The sequence below is a fragment of the Tachypleus tridentatus genome, chromosome 12 (assembly GCF_004210375.1).
Source record: "Tachypleus tridentatus isolate NWPU-2018 chromosome 12, ASM421037v1, whole genome shotgun sequence".
NCBI classification, from domain to species: Eukaryota; Metazoa; Arthropoda; class Merostomata; order Xiphosura; family Limulidae; genus Tachypleus; species Tachypleus tridentatus.
Window position 1 is genome coordinate 62,758,621 of NC_134836.1, and position 27,006 is coordinate 62,785,626.

At 31.8% G+C, this 27,006-nt stretch overlaps 1 protein-coding gene across 2 annotated transcripts in view; it reads right to left on the reverse strand.

Moving 5' to 3' along the window:
- Positions 1–13,506: 13,506 nt before the first annotated feature.
- Positions 13,507–27,006, reverse strand: part of LOC143235170 (synaptogenesis protein syg-2-like) — a 37,286-nt gene continuing 23,786 nt past the window's right edge. Inside the window, exons 4-8 of one of the 2 annotated variants that reach the window (XM_076473061.1) lie at positions 25,366–25,476; positions 24,846–25,049; positions 24,237–24,533; positions 20,124–20,414; positions 13,507–13,916 (exon numbers count right to left, since the gene is read on the reverse strand). In XM_076473061.1, the coding sequence (XP_076329176.1) occupies positions 13,552–13,916; positions 20,124–20,414; positions 24,237–24,533; positions 24,846–25,049; positions 25,366–25,476 (1,268 nt within the window). In that variant the 3' untranslated portion in view covers positions 13,507–13,551. The remainder of the gene's footprint in view (positions 13,917–20,123; positions 20,415–24,236; positions 24,534–24,845; positions 25,050–25,365; positions 25,477–27,006) is intronic. The other variant, XM_076473062.1, reaches the window with a different exon arrangement.

Consider the following 27,006-nt stretch of genomic DNA (forward strand, 5'->3'; position numbering starts at 1 on the left):
AAACAATTCACTGCTTAGTTATACCATGATAGTATTAAATGTTTATTAAAATTAAATAAATTAAAAAAGAAACAATTCACGACCTATTTTTACATTGATAAAATTAAATGTTTATTAAAACTTCAACAATTTAGAAGAGAAACAATTAACGATTTATTTATACTTTGCTGGTATTAAATGTTTATTAAAATTAAACAAATTAGAAGAGAAACAATTCACGACTTTCTAACACCATGATAGTATTAAATGTTTCTTTTTAAAATTAAACAAATTAGAAGAGAAACAATTTACCACTTACTCACACCATGATAGTATTAAATGTTTACTAAAATTAAAAACTTAAAAGAAAAACAATTCACGACTTATTTTTACATTGATAATATTAAATGTTCATTAAAACTCAAACAAATTAGAAGAGAAACAATTCACGACTATGTCACACCATGATAGTATTAAATGTTTATTAAAATTAAACAAATTAGAAGAGAAACAATTCACGACTTATTTTTACATTAATAACATTAAATGTTTATTTAAACTTAAACAAATTAGAAAAGAAAGAATTTACGACTTATTTATATCATGATAATATTAAATGTTTATTAAAATTAAACAAATTAGAAGAGAAACAATTCACTGCTTAGTTATACCATGATGGTATTAAATGTTTATTAAAATTAAACAAATCAAAAAGAAACAATTTACGACCTATTTTTACATTGATAACATTAAATGTTTATTAAAATTAAACAAATGAGAAGAAAAAAATTCACGACTTATTTTTACATTAATAACATTAAATGTTTATTTAAACTTAAACAAATTAGAAAAGAAAGAATTTACGACTTATTTATATCATGATAGAATTAAATGTTTATTAAAACTTAAACAAATTAGAGGAGAAACAATTCACGACTCAGTTATACCATGATAATATTAAATGTTTATTAAAATTAAACAAATTAGAAGAGAAACAATTCACTGCTTAGTTATACCATGATAGTATTAAATGTTTATTAAAATTAAACAAATCCAAAAGAAACAATTTACGACCTATTTTTACATTGATAACATTAAATTTTAATTAAAACTTAAACAAATTAGAAAAGAAACAATTTACGACTTATTTATATCATGATAGAATTAAATGTTTATTAAAATTGAAACAAATTAGAAGAGAAACAATTCACGACTCAGTTATACCATGATAATATTAAATGTTAATTAAGATTAAACAAATAAGAAGAAAAACAATTCACGACTTACTCACACCATGATTGTATTAAATGTTATTTTTAAATTAAACAAATTAGAAGAGAAACAATTCACGACTTACTCACACCATGATAGTATTAAATGTTTTTTTTAATTAATCAAATTAGAAGAGAAACAATTCACGACTTAGTAATACAATGATAATATTAAATGCTTCGGAAAAACATGTTTTTTAGTGAATTTGCTTGAAAAGAGGAGCTGTCGACGTGTCTTTATAAATTTCAAAATATTGTTTGAGAAATTACAATATCACACTGTTGTTGATGAAGGAGATCTCTTCCATCTACTTTCGTTCTCTGTAATAAAGTAGTACTGGTTTTTATTATTTCACTGTAATAATGTACGATTTTTATTTTCATAATTTCACGGTAGAAACGTACTACTGTTCTTATTATAAAAACGTAGTATCAGTTTATTTATTTCACTATTAGAACTACTATTTTCATTTTCATAATTTCAGTGTAACAACGTACTATTGTTTTCATTATAAACACGTTGTATTAGTTTAATTATTTCACTGCAAGAACGTACTATTTTCTTATATAACTTCACTGTAAGAACGTATTGTTGTTTTCATTATAAGAACGTAGTATCAGTTTAATTATTTTTCTGTAAGAACGTATTATTTTTATATAAGTTTTATTGTGCTTAAAATGTGTTGTTTTAGTACTTCTTTAGTGCAATTGTTAACTCCAGTTTTTTAGCACAAGTTTTTGTACAAGCTCATTCTAATAACATCACGCTGTTGGAGCTCAGTTGTTTAACTGTAACACAAAGTGCACGTGCATATATTTGTATTTTGAAACCACGAGTCAATATAACGGTTAATAATTTACATTATAAACTTTGAAAACATATAAATTAATAATCATAAGATTTAAGAGAAACTTGCACAGAAGACGGAACCTGAAACAAGTAAGTAGTTCAATAATGTTAGAGCAAATTAGTAAATAACCTTAGACGTGTAATAATTAGACCAAATGTTTGACATCAATGTTTGGGCTTCATACACGGTTTAATGAACAGCTGTGATTCAAAAGAAAGAGTTAAAGAATTATTAAATAACCCGGCGCAGATTCGTGGATCGTTTAAAAATTATAAAAGTTACACTTAAATTTCCAAAATTGGCCAAATTCTTAAGTCCAATGAGTATGAAGAAAAAATATGTATTTTACGTTGTTAGATTCAACCACTTGTTTGAGTAGAGCTTCGAAAGATGACAATAAGAAAAGAGAAAATAAAAATAAAAAACGTTTATAGCATTTAATTTGGAAAATGTAGACACTTTGAAATTAGCCTAAATACTAACTGATCAAATGTTTAAGACCATCTGAGCAAGCAGAGTATATCCGTCACACCTGTTTTAAAGGGTATTTTTATCTCGCCTAAGAACTGTAAAATGTAAAAATGTTTTAGAAAGAAGTAGTAATAGAAAACACCTCCATTGTTAATCTTTGTTAATTCAAATATATATTGAAAATCCAGAAACAAACAAAACAGGTTTAGTCTTGCTAATATTTAAACTACATTTTAAGTGGATAATCCTCACCTTTTGACCACTTTCAATGCGATTCATCAGTGGTGTTTCCAGAGATACTCCATGTCGTTCTCTTGCCCTTGTCGGTACTGAATGTTGTGGCTTTGGACTGAATTATTCCCTCTTAACATGTTTGGTACAGTTGCAGAAATAGACGACTCATAGCACAAGGACTCTTTCTGCGTCTGCGTATAAAACATGATGTTATATGCCAATTAACGCTTGTGGTGAAATTCACGTGAGCTTCAAAAATGTTCAGTACTTGACTTTATTCCTTGGAACAATAAATTAAGAATTTCTGTTTCTTGTTAAGTACAAAGCTACATACTGAGCTATCTGTACTATACTGTGCCCATAGAGGGTATCGAAACCCATATTTTAACGGTACAAGGCTCAGGTATCAAAGTTTGAATACTTTAAATGTAATACTGAATTAATTGTCACCTATTTAAACTAGAAATATATTGGGTAATGTTTTAATATTGAATTTATTGATTTTTTGATTTTTTCATACAGTCAGTTACTTACACAGCTTTCAAATATGAACTACAACATCGCGCTTCTTATTAACAACTGACGATCATGAAACTTATGATAAAACAAAATTTTAAATGTGACAGTTTTCAAACTTAGACAATTATATAAATGAGAGCGTATGAAAGTATCAGAAAATACATATTATAATCACCTCTCGCTTGACTCTTAACTGACCATTATAACTCTGTTAGAAAGATATACAAAGATAAATCTTATTTAACATCCACTATAGGGTTGTTGAGACTGAATTTGGGAAACTGGGCGGGCTTCCAAAAAGTATCAATGTTTTTGGTAGTTAAGCTAGAAACCAAAACGACATGTGCTCCGATATAAGGATAGATTGGGTGGTGCTAAAAAAATTCTTTACTGTTTAATTAGCTCCCCATCTAAATAATGTTTGATTCTAAAGATACAGAATGATTTACTGACACAAAGTAGTAGAAATGTATTGAAAGCGGAAAGTAAGTTTCGCTGGACCATTTATATCGACGGAACTCGCGAAAACCGCGAAGAAAACGGCTTGATAGCGCTGTGGAACCAGATCTTGTATTGCGCAATATCTATAGCCACTTCCATGATAAAACATAAAAGTGGGAATTTTAAATAGTGGTATGGGTTCTGCTCCCTCATAGCCCGAGAAGTAAGTGTTAATTTGGCCTCACTGATTCAATTCCATATATAACAATAATTCCAGATATTTATTGAGAATCGAAGAGGAGATTATCGGAAAGTTCTCACTAAAAATGCCCCTCTGACTCGCAGAACTGGGTTTTAAATCTACCATAATTACAACTACAAAAGAGACATATCTGGAGTTTTAAAGGACCACAATAAAAAAAACAGTATGCTAATAAACACTAACCAAATTTAAAAAAAGCATTTTCTTAGACTTTCGACTTCGGTAGTTTTGATTTTTCTCAGTTCTATAATTTTCGCAAATCCTTTGATTATCCACATCAGCTTCTTTGGTCTCTAGAGACATCATCAAGTCGGTAAACTGTGTGACTATAAACATAAAGAGAAAATAAAGTAACATCATGAAATAAAAGTCTGATTAATTTAGACTTTCACATGCACGAATTCCAGGTATTTTACTGTGAAATACACACATTTACTTGTAAATTAGTACTGTTGACTCGTTTCTTTCAAAATATTTCACTTGTTGCATGTTCACAAAGCGATAAGACATTCATTATGGATTGTTGGTTTTAAATTTCGCGCAAAGCTATTCGAGGGCTATCGGCGTTAGCCGTCCCTAATTAGCAATATAAGACTAGGAGGAAGGCAGCTACTACCACCATTTTTGTGCTACTCTTTTACCAACGAATAGGGGAGATTGACCATCACATTATAATGCCCTCACGGCTGAAAAGGCGAGCATGTTTGGTGTGACGAGGATTTGAACCCGCAATCCTGTGATTACGAGTCGAGTGCCTTATCCACTTGGCCATTCATCAAGGAACTAATGTATTTATAATGTGTATTTTCTTCCACGATACTTTATGGATCCATTTTCTTCTGGTATTTGTTTGGTTGTTGTAGAGCAACGCTACCTTGAAGTACTTACTATGTCTAATGTGGGAATCGAACGCCAAGTTTAACTTTGAAAAGTCCCTGACTTACCGCTGTCCCACTAAAGGATGTTTTCTTTTATGTTTTTTTATTATTCATTACGAATCATATTAACGCAGTCACAATGTTCGATGTTAATGTATCTCAGAACTGCTGGTATGGGTATTAACACTTTTATTGATAAGCAGAGAACAACGTTTCGACATTCCTCTTCAGGTTAATCTTTGTTAACTCATACCACCCGTTCTGAGATACATTTTTTCAAGTGGGTTTCTCGTCATCAAGAATATTCCATGTTAAATAAAAGTAAGATTTTTCTGGCTGCCATTTGGTGTACATAGTTACGACATTCTGTTATTTTTAATATGTTAAGAGGGCAGAAAGGAAATAATCCAAGCCAGAAATACTGTTCTAATTTAGAAATACCTAGAAATCTGGGAAAATATTTGTTTACCTAATGTTCCACAAATCATCTATATGGATATCTGCAACAGTCGTCCATAATTTCGAAGTGACAGACTAGAGAGAAAAAAGCTAATGAACACCACCCACCGTCATATCCAAAGCCATAAGCTATTCTTTTCCCAACTAATAGTGGGATTGGCCAATACATTATAACACCATCACGGTTGAAAGGACGAACATGTTAAATGACTGGGTTTCTAACCAAAACAAAGAAGAAAGAGAAAGAATTATCTGGTTTAACTGTGATATATTTAATTAGTGTTGGTCGAATGGTATCAGTCGAAGTAATTCTAAACAGTTTATATGCTTCAATGTTCTATAGCTGAGCCGACAATATTCTTTATACAATGCTCAGGCTGGAAAAACGAACCTATTGCGTTAATAACAATTATAATTACATATACCTCTAGAATGTACTTTTATTAGCTCAATATTTCATTATTACAAGCTTTTTAAGAGCTATCAACACCGTACCAGATCGCTTTGTTTGCTTGTTTATTCATTGTGGAACAAAGCTACATTGAGCTATCTGTTGTGTCTGCTAGAGAGAATTAATCCCCAGAATTTTAGCGTTTTAAGTCTGTAAATTTATCGCAGTCCCACTGCGCACTGAAAGTTCACTAATCCAATTGAAATCCAGTTTCTTTAAAAGTGAATAATTTTATTTAATATTTGTTGTTGTACGTAAAGCACAAAACAACATAGTAGACTACTTGTCCTTTGCCCATCACGTGTATCGAAATCCATTTTTTATTAATTATAGAAAGAAATTACATATTTTATGGTTAAAAATATTACCGGGTTTCCAATTATGAATGAAAGGATGGTATTTCCAATTCTGAGAGATATCAATTTTAATATTATTGGGCGGTTTTACTTGGAATGGGGTTATAAGTGAGTAACGTAGTTGACAGTGAGTGGTATGTCTGCGAACTCATGCCATTAGAAACCGAATTTCGATACTCGTGGTGGGTTTGTTTGTCTGTTTTGAATTTCGCACAAAGCTAAACGAAGGTTATCTGCGCTAGCCGTCCCTAATTTAGCAGTTTAAAACTAGAGGTTAGGCAGCTAGTCATTACCACCCACCGCCAACACTTGAGCTATTCTTTTAAAATTGAATAGTGGGATTGATCCTCACAGCTGAAAGGGTTAGCATGTTTAGTGTGACAGGAATTCAAACTCGCGACCCCTCATACTACGAGTCGAATGCCCTAACCACCTGGCCATGCTAGGCCTACTCTTGGTGGGCAGAGCACAGCCCATTGTGTAGCTTTGTGCTTAATTCGAAACAAACAAACAAAGGTATTCAATTATGAATTCGCAACGCAATCGAGGAAGTCCTAAAATTAGAACTTAAGCACTGATATATCTTCAGATGCACACAATAAGGCACAAACAAAATTTGGTAAGAATCAAATGGCAGTGTTGGAGAAAACAGGCTACCTGAACTAAAAGAGGTTAATCAAGTTATCCGAAAATTAGTTTTAAATTTTTTTACTCATACTATTATAATACATACCTGATGGTGGACTTCTTGGAAAAACTACATTTGGACATTTTTCATGTTGACCTACGAGGGTTCTTTCCTGGTCGCTAGGTCAAGACATGCAGAAGATAAACATTGTCACTGTTTTATACAGTAACATAAACACCACTATTCCTCATTTAACTTAATGGTGTTTAAGAAAATCTAATAAGGACCTATCTTATCGTATGAACGAATGATTTTGGAATGGGTAGAGATGTTGTGTAGTGTCCAGTTAATATTCTGATAAAGGGTTAAAAGTAAAAATGTTTTATGTTATGATTTGTTTGACATTATAGAAAAAATATTCTTATCCAGGTGTTTAAACAACTCTTTCCGAAATTTTTATTTACGTTTGAATTTTTTTTTAATTGTACGATATGTTAAAATGATCAGATCATAGCATAGCATAACGATACCAATTTAGCGAAAATAAATTTTCTTTCCATTTTAATAATATACATTTCCTTACACTTGAATCTTATAATAGTAAACGAAACTTAAAAATAATTACTGCTTTCAAAATGTAGATAACCATTACACATTAGAATCAAGGCATAAAACTAGTATTTAGAATAATTATTTATGATATTTTAATAAAATCTGATATATCCATATATCACCCTGTATGATTTAATTAAATAATTAAAATAACTTTTTTAAAGATAAAACAATAAAAACCAACATCAAACCTAACGATCGTGAAATTTGTTGAGCCTTCCTCATGGTCGTCACGTAAGCTCGTTCCTACACCTGTAACACAAGTGTTGAGTGAACTGAGAAAAGTGTCGACCAACGTAATAATTGATTAATTATTTTGTAGCATTTACAAACGTGTTTATTAGAGCATGTTGATACTTATTAACTTGCTAATTTCTTTTGATTGATTGGCGATTAAATTTTGTTGAAAAATTATTAATTTTATAAAATAATGTCCTTTTAATGAAATTACTTTCGATAAAAAATATGGGCTCAAGAATGTAAAATAGATATAAAATGTAGCTTTGTCGTGACAGTTTCCAACAGAAATATGTTATTTGTTCTTACATCCAGGCATCATAATGTCCAAGAGGAATATAGTATTTATTCTTACTTCCAGTCATCGTAGTGTCCAACAGGAATATATTATTTGTTTCTACTTCCAGCCATCATAGTGTCCAACAGGAATATATTTGTTACTACTTCCAGTCATCAGTGTCCAACATGAATATTTTTGTTACTACTTTCAGTCATCATAGTGCCCAACAGCAATCTATTTGTTCCTACTTCCAGTCATCATAGTGTCAAACAGAAATGTATTAGTTCCTACTTCCAGTCATCATAGTGTCCAACATGAATATACTATTTCTTCCTACTTCTAGTTATCATAGTGTCCAACATGAATATATTTGTTCCTACTTCTAGTCATAATAGTGCCCAACAGGAATATATTTGTTACTACTTCCAGTCATCAGTGTCCAACATGAATATATTTGTTTCTACTTCCAGCCATCATAGTGCCCAACAGGAATATATTTGTTACTACTTCCAGTCATCAGTGTCCAACATGAATATATTTGTTACTACTTCCAGTCATCATAGTGCCCAACAGGAATATATTTGTTACTACTTCCAGTCATCAGTGTCCAACATGAATATTTTTGTTACTACTTCCAGTCATCATAGTGCCCAACAGCAATCTATTTGTTCCTACTTCCAGTCATCATAGTGTCCAACAGAAATGTATTAGTTCCTACTTCCAGTCATCATAGTGTCCAACATGAATATATTTGTTTCTACTTCCAGCCATCATAGTGCCCAACAGGAATATATTTGTTACTACTTCCAGTCATCAGTGTCCAACATGAATATATTTGTTACTACTTCCAGTCATCATAGTGCCCAACAGGAATATATTTGTTACTACTTCCAGTCATCAGTGTCCAACATGAATATTTTTGTTACTACTTCCAGTCATCATAGTGCCCAACAGCAATCTATTTGTTCCTACTTCCAGTCATCATAGTGTCAAACAGAAATGTATTAGTTCCTACTTCCAGTCATCATAGTGTCCAACATGAATATACTATTTCTTCCTACTTCTAGTTATCATAGTGTCCAACATGAATATATTTGTTCCTACTTCTAGTCATAATAGTGCCCAACAGGAATATATTTGTTACTACTTCCAGTCATCAGTGTCCAACATGAATATATTTGTTTCTACTTCCAGCCATCATAGTGCCCAACATGAATATATTTGTTACTACTTCCAGTCATCATAGTGCCCAACAGGAATATATTTGTTACTACTTCCAGTCATCAGTGTCCAACATGAATATTTTTGTTACTACTTCCAGTCATCATAGTGCCCAACAGCAATCTATTTGTTCCTACTTCCAGTCATCATAGTGTCCAACAGAAATGTATTAGTTCCTACTTCCAGTCATCATAGTGTCCAACATGAATATATTTGTTTCTACTTCCAGCCATCATAGTGCACAACAGGAATATATTTGTTACTACTTCCAGTCATCAGTGTCCAACATGAATATATTTGTTACTACTTCCAGTCATCATAGTGCCCAACAGGAATATATTTGTTACTACTTCCAGTCATCAGTGTCCAACATGAATATTTTTGTTACTACTTCCAGTCATCATAGTGCCCAACAGCAATCTATTTGTTCCTACTTCCAGTCATCATAGTGTCAAACAGAAATGTATTAGTTCCTACTTCCAGTCATCATAGTGTCCAACATGAATATACTATTTCTTCCTACTTCTAGTTATCATAGTGTCCAACATGAATATATTTGTTCCTACTTCTAGTCATAATAGTGTCTAACAGGAATATATTTGTTACTACTTCCAGTCATCATAGTGCCCAACAGCAATCTATTTATACCTACTTCCAGTCATCGTTGTGTCCAACAGGAATATATTATTTGTTTCTACTTCCAGCCATCATAGTGTCCAACAGGAATATATTTGTTACTACTTCCAGTCACCAGTGTCCAACATGAATATTTTTGTTACTACTTCCAGTCATCATAGTGCCCAACAGCAATCTCTTTGTTCCTACTTCCAGTCATCATAGTGTCCAACATGAATAATTATTTATGATTGTTTCCAGTCATTATAGTGTGCAACAAGAATATATTATTTGTCCTACTTCCAGTCATCATAGTGTGCAAAATGAATATATTATTTGTTACTACTTCCAGCCATCATAGTTTCCAACAAAAATATATTATTTGTTACTACTTCCAGTCATCAATGTCCAACAGGAATATATTATTTGTTCCTACTTCCAGTCATCATAGCGTCCAAAAGGAATATATTATTTATTACTCCTTCTAATCATTATAGTGTCCAACATGAATATATTATTTATTCCTACTTCCAAACATCATAGTGTCTAACAGGAATATATTTGTTACTACGTCCAGTCATCATAGTGTCCAACATTAATACACTTGTTACTACTTCCAGTCACCATAGTTTCTAACAGGAATATCTTATTTGTGATTGCTTCCAGTCATTATAGTGTGCAACAACAATATATTATTTGTTACTTCTTCCAGTCATCACAGTGTCCAATAGGGATAAATTGCTACTCTTTCCTACGTTAAGAATATCAAAAGTTGGATATCCCCTATTAATTGATGTTATTGAATTTGTATAGTTTTATTTGTTTTTGAATTTCATCTACATTTCATTAAGTTTAACAAAATATAACTAAACTTTATATAATAATGTTAAATTATATTATTTCAATTATATGTTGCTCGTCATGAATATATTCTATTGATAGTCACTTAATGTCTCCTTATTGAATATATGTGGTTCAGGTAGTATACATGTGGTTATTTGGAATTTTGTGTACAAATTAATTCGTTTGAATTCAATTTTTGATTCAAGCCCTCAAGTTGCGAGTCGTGGGTTTGAATCCCGTCATTGAACAAGCTCACCTTTTAAGGTCAATATGGCAACAAGCGTTAGATTGCTCTAAATAAGAAAACGTAAACGAAAATTCCTTTGGTTTATATAAATGTTGGGTATAACCCTCAGTTAACTGCGTAAGTACACGTCTAAAACTGGTTACATAATGATTTAGTAGAATGATTATATTGATAATAAAAAACGCAGAAGATAGTAAGCAGCACGGGTGGCACTTAAATTTCAATAATCGAGGTTTTGAACATGATCTACTCACATTATTTTACTTGACATAAGCGTATAATTAAATATATTGTGAAGTGTATTGCTAGTGTACATGAAACAACCAAACTACCTTTTTGTATTCTGTAATTTCTTTGCTTTGCAATAAAGAGAACAATCACGACAGAGGTGAAAAGTGTTAGAATAATCCCGAACAATGTGACCAATAGGGAGCTGATGGTAAAACCCCACCGATGAATCCCTGTATAAATGAAAATATACAGTGAATGTTGCAAGCATCTATTGGTTTCATTTACAATAAACATAAACAATTACGTCATGCTTGATGTGTCATTAAAATTTCTTCGTCCAATCACAATTGTTTATTCCTCATTTTAAACATAGAAAAGAATCGACCGTGACTTCAGTGAAACTCACTCTGGTCAGATAACAAAGATATTAAAACTAAGAACACATACTGTTTATTTGTTTGTTTTTGAATTTTGCACAAAGGTACTCGAGACCCACCTACCCCATCTGTCCCTGAATTTGAGGCGATTGACTAGAGGTAAGGCAACTAATAAACAACACCCACAGCCAACTCTTGGGCTACTGTTTATAAACGAATAGTGGGATTTACCGTCACATTAAAACTCAACCGCAGCTAAAACGACGATTATACTCAGGAATGGGCTTTGAACATGTGACTAAGACTGAATGAACTAACCATTAGGCCATGCAAAACTAAGATGTTTATCAACCTTCACCAAATAAAACAATTAACATGTACTCTATGTCATTAAAAACAACAGATTAATAAAAACACTATAACTACAATAGAATGTTCTCCACTGAAAAACACTACATATATAATGATATGCCCTTCACCAAAAAACACTATATCTATGATGGGATACCCCCACTAAAAAAACACTACATCTATGATGGAATGCCCCCACTGAAAAACATTTAATCTCTGATGGGATGCTTCCCACTGAAAAACACTACATATATAATGATATGCCCTTCACCAAAAAACACTATATCTATGATGGGATACCCCCACTAAAAAAACACTACATCTATAATGGGATACCCCCACTAAAAAAACACTACATCTATGATGGGATGTCCCCACTGAAAAACACTACATCTATGATGGGATGTCCCCACTGAAAAACACTACATCTCTGATGGGATGCCCCCCATTGAAAAACACACTTATAATGGGATGCCTTCCACTGGAAAACACTGCATCTTAAAGGAATACATTCCACACGGTGGTTCTTCGGTATGTCTCAAGACTTAAAACACTAAAAATCGGGTTTCGATACCCGCGATGATCAGAGCTACTGTGTAGCTTTGTGCTAAGCTAAAAACAAACAGTCCAATGGGATTCAAATCGTGTTTGAAATGTAAATTTTTGTTTTAAATATAATCTAACTTTTAAAACATACTGTCGTATTTATACACCATATGAAAATACTTGTGCGAATACCAATTCATATTCGTCTGCATACTTTTTCAGCCCTTTATGTAAAAAAAAAACGAAACGAAAGCGTTGAATTATATCCGACTGTTGATGACTAAAACGGACTATATTAAACGCAGATATAACGTATTAAATTTAGTGAACTGCTGTGTAGAGTGACTAGAATTCGGTTTTAAAGAATGCCATGATAAGTCCTAATTTTAATATTTACATGGAAAGTTAAAACTTCGTAAAGATTTGAGATTACTTTGGTTTAATAATATTCGTTGGTATAGTCGGTTAATACTATTCAAACTTGTATTTGTAGGTTCAGGAGAGGTTCATGGACGAATTTAAACCTATCGATGCGAAGCGTTTACCTTACCGGTTCCAATACGTTACTTATTCTCTGGGTTCTATGTAGTTAAATCCAGTTAATATATTAAGTCACTTCGTTCTGTCTCCCCCATTTTAAGGAAATTCGTACTAAAGGGACAATAAACAAAACACACTATTTTGAATAACACTTTTCATATCAACGTTTAGAACACAGTAATATCCATAGATATATAACGTTAAGACACAATTATTTATAATACAGAAACATAATAGAAGTCGACATATTAATATATGTAACTCAAAGGTGTACTTTAACATCAAAGAATTCCTAGAATCAGAAGTTGATTGTTTTGTCTCTTAAAAACAGTTTAATATCTAACTTTATTTTCAACTGTTATTATCACTAATATTAAAGCAGAACCTAATGGTTGATTATTTCAGTTATAGTATTTTCTCCATATATTCGACTAAACTTTGTCCAAAGGTACCGCACTCTCAACATTTATTATGAAATATTCATACATAGTTGTATAAATACGTTAGTGTAGATCTCGTGTGATGTACTCCATTGAAGTTTTTATGACGGTAAACGATTAAAAAATAGTGCAGAGGAATTAGATTAAAGGTTAACTCTTTACTGATAATTTGTTAACCACCATGTTGATATTAATTAATAATTAATGTGCTTCATGTCAGAACAAGTATTCCTGAGTGACGTGTTATCTTTAAGGGAACACTTAATAACGTAGTCTCACGGGTGTCTTCCTCCACTGAAGAAAGAGTCCTAGCCTCCAACACAACAGCAGCGCTATTTCCTTGGGAATTTGACGAGTGGATGGATATCACCAAGAGAGTATCGGCAGGAAGGTGGTCTATGATGAAAACAGGACAATCAAAACTTGTAGAATTTACCAGCAACTGTTGGCCGTTTGTGGTGTATGCTACCAGGTGGTATTTAGTTTCTTCATACCTCGATCCTGGTGAACAAACAACTTTCATTGACTTTAGTGTGAGATTTTCCACACTGCAGTTCTGAACAGGCTCGGGGCTGGCTGTAGTTTCAATAAAAAGTGCAAGCGAGAGTAAATACCCCATTTATTAATACTATAACAAATGAAACTGTTTTCAAATATATTTTAACATATAACAATTAATAAGATCGTTTGAAACTTTAACTTCAATATGAATAAAATATTGATTAATACATTGAAACAAGACTAAGATAAGAACTGATCTACGCAGAGTAAAACTTAAACAATCTGCGTTATGATGTCTTGCAAGTCATTGTTAACATTTCTATTTAAACTTCGTCATCATCTGTTGTTCGTCATTGTTAACAGTTCTATATAAACTTCGTCATCATCTGTTGTTCGTCATTGTTAACAGTTCTATTTAAACTTCGTTATCATCTGTTGTTCGTCATTATTAACAATTCTATTTAAACTTCGTTATCATCTGTTGTTCGTCATTATTAACATTTCTATTTAAACTTCGTTATCATCTGTTGTTCGTAATTGTTAACATTTCTATTTAAACATCGTTAGTTCTATTTAAACTTCGTTATCATCTGTTGTTCGTCATTGTTAACATTTCTATTTAAACTTCGTTAGTTCTATTTAAACTTCGTTATCATCTGTTGTTCGTCATTATTAACAATTCTATTTAAACTTCGTCATCATCTGTTGTTCGTCATTGTTAACAGTTCTATATAAACTTCGTCATCATCTGTTGTTCGTCATTGTTAACAGTTCTATTTAAACTTCGTTATCATCTGTTGTTCGTCATTATTAACAATTCTATTTAAACTTCGTTATCATCTGTTGTTCGTCATTATTAACATTTCTATTTAAACTTCGTTATCATCTGTTGTTCGTCATTGTTAACATTTCTATTTAAACTTCGTTAGTTCTATTTAAACTTCGTTATCATCTGTTGTTCGTCATTGTTAACATTTCTATATAAACTTCGTTACCATCTCTTGGTAACCATTGTTAACAGTTCTACTTATATAAACTTCGTTATCATCTCTTGGTAACCATTGTTAATAGTTTTACTTATATAAACTTCGTTACCATCTCTTGGTAACCATTGTTAATAGTTCTACTTATATAAACTTCGTTACCATCTCTTGGTAACCATTGTTAACAGTTCTACTTATATAAACTTCGTTATCGTCTCTTGGTAACCATTGTTAATAGTTCTACTTATATAAACTTCGTTACCATCTCTTGGTAACCATTGTTAACAGTTCTACTTATATAAACTTCGTTATCATCTCTTGGTAACCATTGTTAACAGTTCTACTTATATAAACTTCGTTACCATCTCTTGGTAACCATTGTTAATAGTTCTACTTATATAAACTTCGTTACCATCTCTTGGTAACCATTGTTAACAGTTCTACTTATATAAACTTCGTTACCATCTCTTGGTAACCATTGTTAATAGTTCTACTTATATAAACTTCGTTACCATCTCTTGGTAACCATTGTTAACAGTTCTACTTATATAAACTTCGTTATCATCTCTTGGTAACCATTGTTAACAGTTCTACTTATATAAACTTCGTTACCATCTCTTGGTAACCATTGTTAATAGTTCTACTTATATAAACTTCGTTACCATCTCTTGGTAACCATTGTTAACAGTTCTACTTATATAAACTTCGTTATCATCTCTTGCTAACCATTGTTAATAGTTCTACTTATATAAACTTCGTTATCATCTCTTGGTAACCATTGTTAACAGTTCTACTTATATAAACTTCGTTATCATCTCTTGGTAACCATTGTTAACAGTTCTACTTATATAAACTTCGTTATCATCTCTTGGTAACCATTGTTAACAGTTCTACTTATATAAACTTCGTTATCATCTCTTGCTAACCATTGTTAATAGTTCTACTTATATAAACTTCGTTATCATCTCTTGGTAACCATTGTTAACAGTTCTACTTATATAAACTTCGTTATCGTCTCTTGGTAACCATTGTTAATAGTTCTACTTATATAAACTTCGTTACCATCTCTTGGTAACCATTGTTAACAGTTCTAGTTATATAAACTTCGTTACCATCTCTTGGTAACCATTGTTAACAGTTCTACTTATATAAACTTCGTTATCATCTCTTGCTAACCATTGTTAATAGTTCTACTTATATAAACTTCGTTACCATCTCTTGGTAACCATTGTTAACAGTTCTACTTATATAAACTTCGTTATCATCTCTTGGTAACCATTGTTAACAGTTCTACTTATATAAACTTCGTTACCATCTCTTGGTAACCATTGTTAACAGTTCTACTTATATAAACTTCGTTACCATCTCTTGGTAACCATTGTTAACAGTTCTACTTATATAAACTTCGTTACCATCTCTTGGTAACCATTGTTAATAGTTCTACTTATATAAACTTCGTTACCATCTCTTGGTAACCATTGTTAACAGTTCTACTTATATAAACTTCGTTATCATCTCTTGGTAACCATTGTTAACAGTTCTACTTATATAAACTTCGTTACCATCTCTTGGTAACCATTGTTAATAGTTCTACTTATATAAACTTCGTTACCATCTCTTGGTAACCATTGTTAACAGTTCTACTTATATAAACTTCGTTATCATCTCTTGCTAACCATTGTTAATAGTTCTACTTATATAAACTTCGTTATCATCTCTTGGTAACCATTGTTAACAGTTCTACTTATATAAACTTCGTTATCATCTCTTGGTAACCATTGTTAACAGTTCTACTTATATAAACTTCGTTATCATCTCTTGGTAACCATTGTTAACAGTTCTACTTATATAAACTTCGTTATCATCTCTTGGTAACCATTGTTAACAGTTCTACTTATATAAACTTCGTTATCATCTCTTGCTAACCATTGTTAATAGTTCTACTTATATAAACTTCGTTATCATCTCTTGGTAACCATTGTTAACAGTTCTACTTATATAAACTTCGTTATCATCTCTTGGTAACCATTGTTAACAGTTCTACTTATATAAACTTCGTTACCATCTCTTGGTAACCATTGTTAATAGTTCTACTTATATAAACTTCGTTACCATCTCTTGGTAACCATTGTTAACAGTTCTACTTATATAAACTTCGTTATCATCTCTTGGTAACCATTGTTAATAGTTCTACTTATATAAACTTCGTTATCATCTCTTGGTAACCATTGTTAACAGTTCTACTTATATAAACTTCGTTATCATCTCTTGGTAACCATTGTTAACAGTTCTACTTATATAAACTTCGTTATCATCTCTTGGTAACCATTGTTAACAGTTCTACTTATATAAACTTCGTTATCATCTCTTGGTAACCATTGTTAAAGTTCTACTTATATAAACTTCGTTATCATCTCTTGGTAACCATTGTTAACAGTTCTACTTATATAAACTTCGTTACCATCTCTTGGTAACCATTGTTAATAGTTCTACTTATATAAACTTCGTTATCATCTCTTGGTAACCATTGTTAACAGTTCTACTTATATAAACTTCGTTATCATCTCTTGGTAACCATTGTTAACAGTTCTACTTATATAAACTTCGTTACCATCTCTTGGTAACCATTGTTAACAGTTCTACTTATATAAACTTCGTTACCATCTCTTGGTAACCATTGTTAACAGTTCTACTTATATAAACTTCGTTATCATCTCTTGGTAACCATTGTTAATAGTTCTACTTATATAAACTTCGTTACCATCTCTTGGTAACCATTGTTAACAGTTCTACTTATATAAACTTCGTTATCATCTCTTGGTAACCATTGTTAACAGTTCTACTTATATAAACTTCGTTACCATCTCTTGGTAACCATTGTTAATAGTTCTACTTATATAAACTTCGTTATCATCTCTTGGTAACCATTGTTAACAGTTCTACTTATATAAACTTCGTTACCATCTCTTGGTAACCATTGTTAACAGTTCTTCTACTTATATAAACTTCGTTCATCTCTTGGTAACCATTGTTAACAGTTCTACTTATATAAACTTCGTTACCATCTCTTGGTAACCATTGTTAACAGTTCTACTTATATAAACTTCGTTATCATCTCTTGGTAACCATTGTTAACAGTTCTACTTATATAAACTTCGTTATCATCTCTTGGTAACCATTGTTAACAGTTCTACTTATATAAACTTCGTTATCATCTCTTGGTAACCATTGTTAACAGTTCTACTTATATAAACTTCGTTATCATCTCTTGGTAACCATTGTTAACAGTTCTACTTATATAAACTTCGTTATCATCTCTTGGTAACCATTGTTAACAGTTCTACTTATATAAACTTCGTTATCATCTCTTGGTAACCATTGTTAACAGTTCTACTTATATAAACTTCGTTATCATCTCTTGGTAACCATTGTTAACAGTTCTACTTATATAAACTTCGTTATCATCTCTTGGTAACCATTGTTAACAGTTCTACTTATATAAACTTCGTTATCATCTCTTGGTAACCATTGTTAACAGTTCTACTTATATAAACTTCGTTATCATCTCTTGGTAACCATTGTTAATAGTTCTACTTATATAAACTTCGTTATCATCTCTTGGTAACCATTGTTAACAGTTCTACTTATATAAACTTCGTTATCATCTCTTGGTAACCATTGTTAACAGTTCTACTTATATAAACTTCGTTACCATCTCTTGGTAACCATTGTTAACAGTTCTACTTATATAAACTTCGTTATCATCTCTTGTAACCATTGTTAACCATTGTTAATAAAGTTCTAGTTCTTATATAAACTTCGTTATCATCTCTTGGTAACCATTGTTAACCAGTTCTACTTATATAAACTTCGTTATCATCTCTTGGTAACCATTGTTAACAGTTCTACTTATATAAACTTCGTTATCATCTCTTGGTAACCATTGTTAACAGTTCTACTTATATAAACTTCGTTATCATCTCTTGGTAACCATTGTTAACAGTTCTACTTATATAAACTTCGTTATCATCTCTTGCTAACCATTGTTAATAGTTCTACTTATATAAACTTCGTTATCATCTCTTGGTAACCATTGTTAACAGTTCTACTTATATAAACTTCGTTATCATCTCTTGGTAACCATTGTTAACAGTTCTACTTATATAAACTTCGTTATCATCTCTTGGTAACCATTGTTAACAGTTCTACTTATATAAACTTCGTTATCATCTCTTGGTAACCATTGTTAACAGTTCTACTTATATAAACTTCGTTACCATCTCTTGGTAACCATTGTTAACAGTTCTACTTATATAAACTTCGTTATCATCTCTTGGTAACCATTGTTAATAGTTCTACTTATATAAACTTCGTTATCATCTCTTGGTAACCATTGTTAACAGTTCTACTTATATAAACTTCGTTATCGTCTCTTGGTAACCATTGTTAATAGTTCTACTTATATAAACTTCGTTACCATCTCTTGGTAACCATTGTTAACAGTTCTAGTTATATAAACTTCGTTACCATCTCTTGGTAACCATTGTTAACAGTTCTACTTATATAAACTTCGTTATCGTCTCTTGGTAACCATTGTTAATAGTGCTACTTATATAAACTTCGTTACCATCTCTTGGTAACCATTGTTAATAGTTCTACTTATATAAACTTCGTTATCATCTCTTGGTAACCATTGTTAACAGTTCTACTTATATAAATTTCATTATCATGTCTTGCTAATCACTTAAATCTAAAAACTAGCGCCTTCTCACCAGAAGAGACACAAGAAGACGTGTTAAATACCAAAAACACGATTAAATGAGATATTATTTCGGTTTTACTCGCTAATGGATCATCAAAACTCTACTTGAGTGACTATGTTTATTTTACCAAGCAGGAATGAGGAAGAAGATATGATAATATTGATTACGTTTTGCTTTTAAACAGAAAGTTAACGGAATCGTATTACAAAAGCTGTTTCCTACTTCGTAATTAATTTTGAACGTAAGGCACACACTGGGGCCAATAGAGCTGATACACAAGTTATTCATGGATATTTTAATGAACAGTATAACATCCAGTTATGGTATTATATTTCATTAATCTAAAAGCTGAAACAAAGACCATGGTAAGTTTTAAGCTAATAGCTTATACACTTAATCCAACGATTCACTTTTACTACACATATTGTTGAAATAGCCACACCACTTGTTCGGCTAATGAAATATTGTTTTATTTAACCTTGGTTCATTAGCAGTAATATACGTTTCAATGAAAAGAGACAATAAAATTTACTTACGCAGTATCACCAAACTGATGTTGTTGCTTCGACTTATTCCAACAATATTTTGAGCTGTACAGTGATATCTCCCTTCTAGTCCCCGTGTTACGTTTTTTAACTTGAGGGACTGTTCCCGGATCTCGATACCAGTAAGTTGATTTGAAGTTAATATTCTGCCATCGACTTTCCACAGCAAATCTCGAATTTGTGGGTTCGCGATTACTCTACAGTCGAGATAAACACATGTTCCTTCTTTGATTCTATGATTTCCGTTACTATTACGTAATGTAAGGGTCAATTTAGGCTTATCTGCAGAGGCATAAAAACAAAACACAGACTCATGTTTATGAATTATGAGTAACTACTAGTCCAAGTAAGCTGTACGCATAATCAGAATCACAATAAATGTTAATATATTAGAACTTCTTGTTTGTTTTGGAATTTCGCACAAAGCTACTCGAGGGCTATCTGTGCTAGCCGTCCCTAATTTAGCAGTGTAAGACTATTAATAAAATAGTAGTCCTAATAAAATAATTAGGTAGTGTAAATTAGAAGTGCTAATAGGCCCGGCATGGCCTAGCGCGTAAGGCGTGCGACTTGTAATCCAAGAGTCGCGGGTTCGCGCCCGCGTCGCGCCAAACATGCTCGCCCTCCCAGCCGTAGGGACGTTATAAAGTGACGGTCAATCCCACTATTCGTTGGTAAAAGAGTAGCCCAAGGGTTGGCGGTGGGTGGTGATGACTAGCTGCCTTCCCTCTAGTCTTACACTGCTAAATTAGGGACGGCTCGGTGCAGTGGGCTAACAACCTATTCACTTACATATTTTGTTAAAGAATCCGCAAGCGATTGCGGCCCTATGTTCCTAGATGGAATCTAATGGTGATAACTAATTATTTTATTACAGCGCCACCTAATGTTTAACCAGACAACGTTTGCCTTTGCACCCTGAAATCGATCCACGAGAGGATGGAATGAGATCTGCTGTTGGCTGACAAAACGTTAGGAGTGGATAATGGCTGTGGTGTATATTATCATGTTCCCCAGATCAACTCGGATTAAGGCCAGCTGACCATGAAAAATAAACTTATTTATTGTAATGATATTTCAATAAAGTATGGACACTATGAGCACAATGGACTGCTGTGTTATAATACTGGAAGAACCCTAGTTATCTATTGAGCCCCGAGATGTGGACAGTAACCTTCAATTCTTACCGATCGGCTTGGACGAGTTATCTCGTCTACGGCCCTGAACAGGTTAAAGAGATCCAGTACAAATTATCTGTTGACTGAGAACCCGGTCATCGCTAAAGAAATAGATTATTTGTAATGCACTTTGATACATTCTCAACCATATCTGTATGTCCTCTTTCTCAGTTTGCCACTAATAGATTGTAGTAGTGGTAACAAATGTGATTCTTCTGGTGATAGATGCTTGTGGACAGCCGGTTCTAGAAGAGAGTTCTAAATAAGACACTCTGGCTGGAGTGGCACTTTCTATAGATCATTGGTTTTACCCTGAGTACTGATACTATGTCTTTTATCTGGAGTTGTGTCAGATAACATTACACTAGCTGCTCAAACAGTGACTTGAATCTTACCACATAAATTGCTGTTTGCAGATACAAATAAATAGATTGTTGTTTAAATATGTGATGTGTGTGGTCCTGTTAATGTGGTAGTTGAGAGTAAAAACATTTGTACTGTTGTTACCTTGCAATCTAAAATAAACGTAATAGCCATATAACACTTGTAATTAATTTTAACTACAGTTATATCTTCACCTCGCGTTTAGAAAACATTATGTATGTGAGTATCCTGAGGGTAGTGAATGTTTTCACTTTGTGTCGTGAAAGTCGATAATGGAAATACTGTATTAAAATAATAGAACTGCTATCTTAAATATTGAAACAAAATAACAGAATCGCTAATGAAGCTATTAAATTAAAATAACAGAATCAATAACGTAATTATTGCATTAAAATAATACAACCAATAACGTAATTATTGCATTAAAATAACAGATACGCTAGATAAACTATTGAATTAAAATAACAAAATTTCTAATGCAAGTATTGAATTAAAATAATATAATCGGTAATGAAAATATTGAAATAAAATATCAGAATCGTTAATGAAAGTATTGAAATAAAGTAACAGAATCGTTAAGGAAACTTTTGAAATAAAATAACAGAATCGATAATGAAACTACTGAATTAAAATATGATCGTTAGTGAAACTATTGAAATAAAATAACAAAATCGATAATAAAACTATTAAATTAAAATAATATAATCGTTAACGGTTTATTTTGAATTTCGCGCAAAGCTACACAAGGGCTATCTGCGCTAGCCGTCCCTAATTTAGCAGTGTAACACTAAAGAGAACGCAGCTAGTCATCACCACCCACCGCCAACTCTTGAGCTACTCTTGTACAAACGAATAATGGAATCGATCGTAACATTATAACGTCCACGCGGCTAAAAGAGTGATTATGTTTGGTGTGATGGAAGTTTCGAAGCGACCGTGGAAGTACCTTAACCACCTGACCAAATCGTTAATGAAACTATTAAATTAAAATAACAGAGTCGTTAATAAAACTTAAATTAAAATAACAGAGTCGGTAATAAAACTTAAATTAAAATAACAGAATCGTTAATGAAAATATTAAATTAAAAACCATCATAATTTCAGTTTGTTTTTTGTCAGAAACAGCAGAATTTACTACACAAGATTAGTTTAAATCAAGCAATTTGTACTTGTCTAACAGAATAGAAATATTATGTTTATCAGGATAAACCTGAAAAATTCACTAAAAGCGATAAAGATAAAACTTTACCCTTGACAACAGAGTGTGGTTTAAGAAAAATTTTGTTTTTTGATTTATTTGCATAGAATTCCATGATAGCATCGATTTATGTTGAGAATATGAAACTGGTATGATTTGAAGAGTAAGCCAATTTTTCGTTATTAGCTACTTTTGGTTAGATATATTAGTAGTTTGATTAACAGTCTCTGTAGTTTCTTTTATCTAAATTAATTAAAATAATTTAGACACGTTTTATGGTCGGTTCTTTGGATTTCAGAGCTAGTGAGCTTGGGCTCGAAGCCGCATGATTCTATTAATTATTTGGCGTACTTTATGTTGCGAGCATATTAAAATAGTATCGGTTAATCCTTTTGAGTTGATGATGGAGACAGGACGATGTTAACTGTTCCCTTCTTTCATGGTCATTAATTAAAAAAAATGGCATCTTTGCTATAAATACCAAAATAGAAAAGAAGATGAAATATGAGAATGAAAAGTATAGTGTCCCTGCTTTGCCTTAAGAAATATAACACTGCAAAGTATAGTGTCCATTCTGATGCCAGAAGAAATATAACACTGCAAAGTATAGTGTCCCTTCTGATGCCAGAAGAAATATAGCAATATAAAGTATAGTGTCCATTCTGATGCCAGAAAAAATATAACACTGCAAAGTATAGTGTCCCTTCTGATGCCAGAAGAAATATAGCAATATAAAGTATAGTGTCCATTCTGATGCCAGAAAAAATATAACACTGCAAAGTATAGTGTCCCTTCTGATGCCAGAAGAAATATAGCAATATAAAGTATAGTGTCCCTGCTTTGCCTTAAGAAATATAACACTGCAAAGCAGTGTCCCTTCTGATGCCAGAATAAATATAACACTGCAAAGTATAGTGTCCCTTCTGATGCCAGAAGAAATATAGCAATATAAAGTATAGTGTCCATTCTGATGCCAGAAGAAATATAGCAATATAAAGTATAGTGTCCCTTCTGATGCCTGAAGAAATGTAATAATACAAAGTATATTGTCCCTTCTGATGCCTGAAGAAATATAAGAATATAAAGTATATTTTCCCTTCTGATGCCAGAAGAAATATAGCAATATAAAGTATAGTGTCCCTTCTGATGCTAGAAGAAATATAGCAATATAAAGTATAGTGACCCTTCTGATGACTGAAGAAATGTAATAATACAAAGTGTATTGTCCCTTCTGATGACTGAAGAAATATAAAAATATAAAGTATATTTTCCCTTCTGATGCTAAAGGAAAGACACATATATATGTGTATATATATATATATAGATAGATAGATATATTCTTACATAGTACATTTAGCTTCCGATTATCTTCCAAAGCTATTTCAGAAGAACGAGGGTTTTTTACCCTACAAGTGAGGTTCTTCCCATTGTCATCACTTCTTGGTGTGAAGGTGACGTAACTACTAGTTAGTCCTGTGTTGTCAGTCAGAGACTTCTGGAATCTTTTCAGCTTTTGACCTTCGAGCCACCAACTTACTTCTGCTGGTGGAAACGATCCTTTAGTCTGACAAACGATCTCCACTTGTTTCCCAGCAAGAAGTGAATCTGTTGTTGATGTGATCCTAACATACTGAGGCCTCACTGGAAAAAAAAAAAAATGCGGTATTAAGTTAGCACAATAATGGTAAAACTGATTGAACAGTTATATTTTCACTTCTACATATATTTATTCCATATTTACGTCTTCAACCTGATTAAAGAGAAAAATTGAACCACGTTACAAATTGTGTTTTTTACTCTATTTTTATTTATTCATAAAAAAAGTTAAACAAAAATTGAATGAAAGACGCGCGCTTGGTAAATGAGTGATTTTCAAGTGATATGGATAATGTGTTTAACTAAATTTCTTTAATCAGAATATTTATAATTAAAATAAGAATATCCGTTACTTACAGTTTAGATCAAGTTTTATGGTTACTGACACTGGGGGGTAAAATTCGGTATTGGAGGCATTGCAAGTTAGTACTGTTTGAGAGTAGTTGCGAGACACGTAAGGGATAGAGTATGTATTCGCAACAATGTTATTGGATACTTTGAAGTCTGTATCGTCCAATAAGGTTGAGCTGCGCCACCATGTGACATCTGGCGATGGGTTTCCTTGGAAAGAAACGACATTTGAGAAAATAATTTTTATAGCGCTAGTTTAATGAACTATTTTAAAAGTGAAAGATATAATTTAGAATAAAACATTAAAGGGTTAAAAATAACCACTGGTTTTTACACTATAACAGATTATTTTACGTTCACATTTGGTTTTAATGAACTCAATTTCAATGCACAGATTATTCTATTTTACACATTAGTTTCGTTTTATCCGTGTTTTCTTCACTTTAAGAGTTGAAGTATTTGTGTTTTCTTTCAGTCAATGAATATTTAAGGTTTAACTCAAATGTTCGCACATCTATTATCTCACCTCCCACAGCTTCACACGTCAAGTTTAAAAAACTCCCCTCGACAATTGGCCCTATGCTACCACGAACATACAAGTAATCCCCATGTCTGATGCGTATGTCCCTCGTAGGCACTAATAAAGATAACAGACGTTCAGTTAGAAAGTTAGAAAAAGATGTAACTTAAAAGAACTTGGAGATATTCTCATACTATTACACACCAATTTAATTTTGTAAATAAAACACATTACATTAAGAATAAAAACTAGTAGCTAGGGTGTATGATTAAGACACATCAACTGAAATACTTAAAGTACTTAGCTTTCTCAAGATCTGTCAGAATATGGCACGTACGTCTACGAGGTTTAGAAAAATAGACACTGGCAAAGTTGAAATGACACAAAAATTAGACATAGCTTGTTGTTTATATTGAACGATGAGTCTCGTGTTTTCTTCACTTTAAGATAACATAAGTGTATGGATTTACAAAGCAAAAATTCGGTGTTTGAAACTAGATAGGAAAATGCTAAAATTGCTATTGGTAGTATGAAATATTCACAATATAGTACTGATAGTATAAATGTGAGAGTAAAACAACAAATAAACGAAGTATTATGAAAATCTTTGAACTCTAACTATGAGTTCAAAGTTTTTTTATTAAATCTTAAGGTTTGTTAAGCAACGTTTATTTCATGCTGTTTTTTTTTTGGATGTTGCCTATCCAACATGCAAAGTAATTTTCATTTTACTATTAAACATGCTTTTATGCATCAGAATATTTTCAAGTTTCAATGCAAAATCCTTATAATGTCCAGAAAATTAAACATTTCTTTAAAAATGTTAGGGTATTTTCACTAACGAATTTTTGTGTAGGTTTTGTCGATTTGACCGATCTCGAAACCACCATAAAAAGTGAGACAAAATACAGATTGTTTTTTTATTATAGAATAACTTCAAGTTATAACATAACTGTTTAAAATAAATAGATTAAATATCATAACATTGTACATTTATATATATTTACTAGTTTTATTATATTGACATTTCAGCCATGCCTGACTAATGGTATAAAAGTTGCAATGATGCGGCACACGTGCACTCATGTTACTATATCCAATAATATAAAACTAATCTTTAATCTTTACAAAGTGACCCTGCCATAGTTTTAGGTTAGCAAACTAGTATTTTGTAATATACAGTCACATTTCCATTATTATACATTATATATATAGACAGATTATTACTATTTAGAAATATGTTAAACTTATTTTTTTAAAAGTAGAACAGTAAATAAAGAAGTAAAGCAAAAATTTATTTCTTTTAGCTAGAACCTTTGTATTTCGTTGCTGCTGAACATTGGTTGCTAAGAGTTGACAAATTTTGCACGTGAAGGATATGAAACGAAAGAATTTTATTTTTTATATATATATTTAAATAACCAAAAATTACTGTATCAGTTCTATGGAATGCTACTATAATTTATCAAACTTACTAACTAAGCTGTATTTCGGTCTTTTCTTTATAAACCGTTATTTGTAACTATTTTAATAACTGTTATTATAAACTATATTATTGTTTGTTTATTGAAATATATTTGTGTTAAGGAAGAAAATTGTGCATATTAATTTTGTTCGTATATATCATAAATTTGATACATATCGACA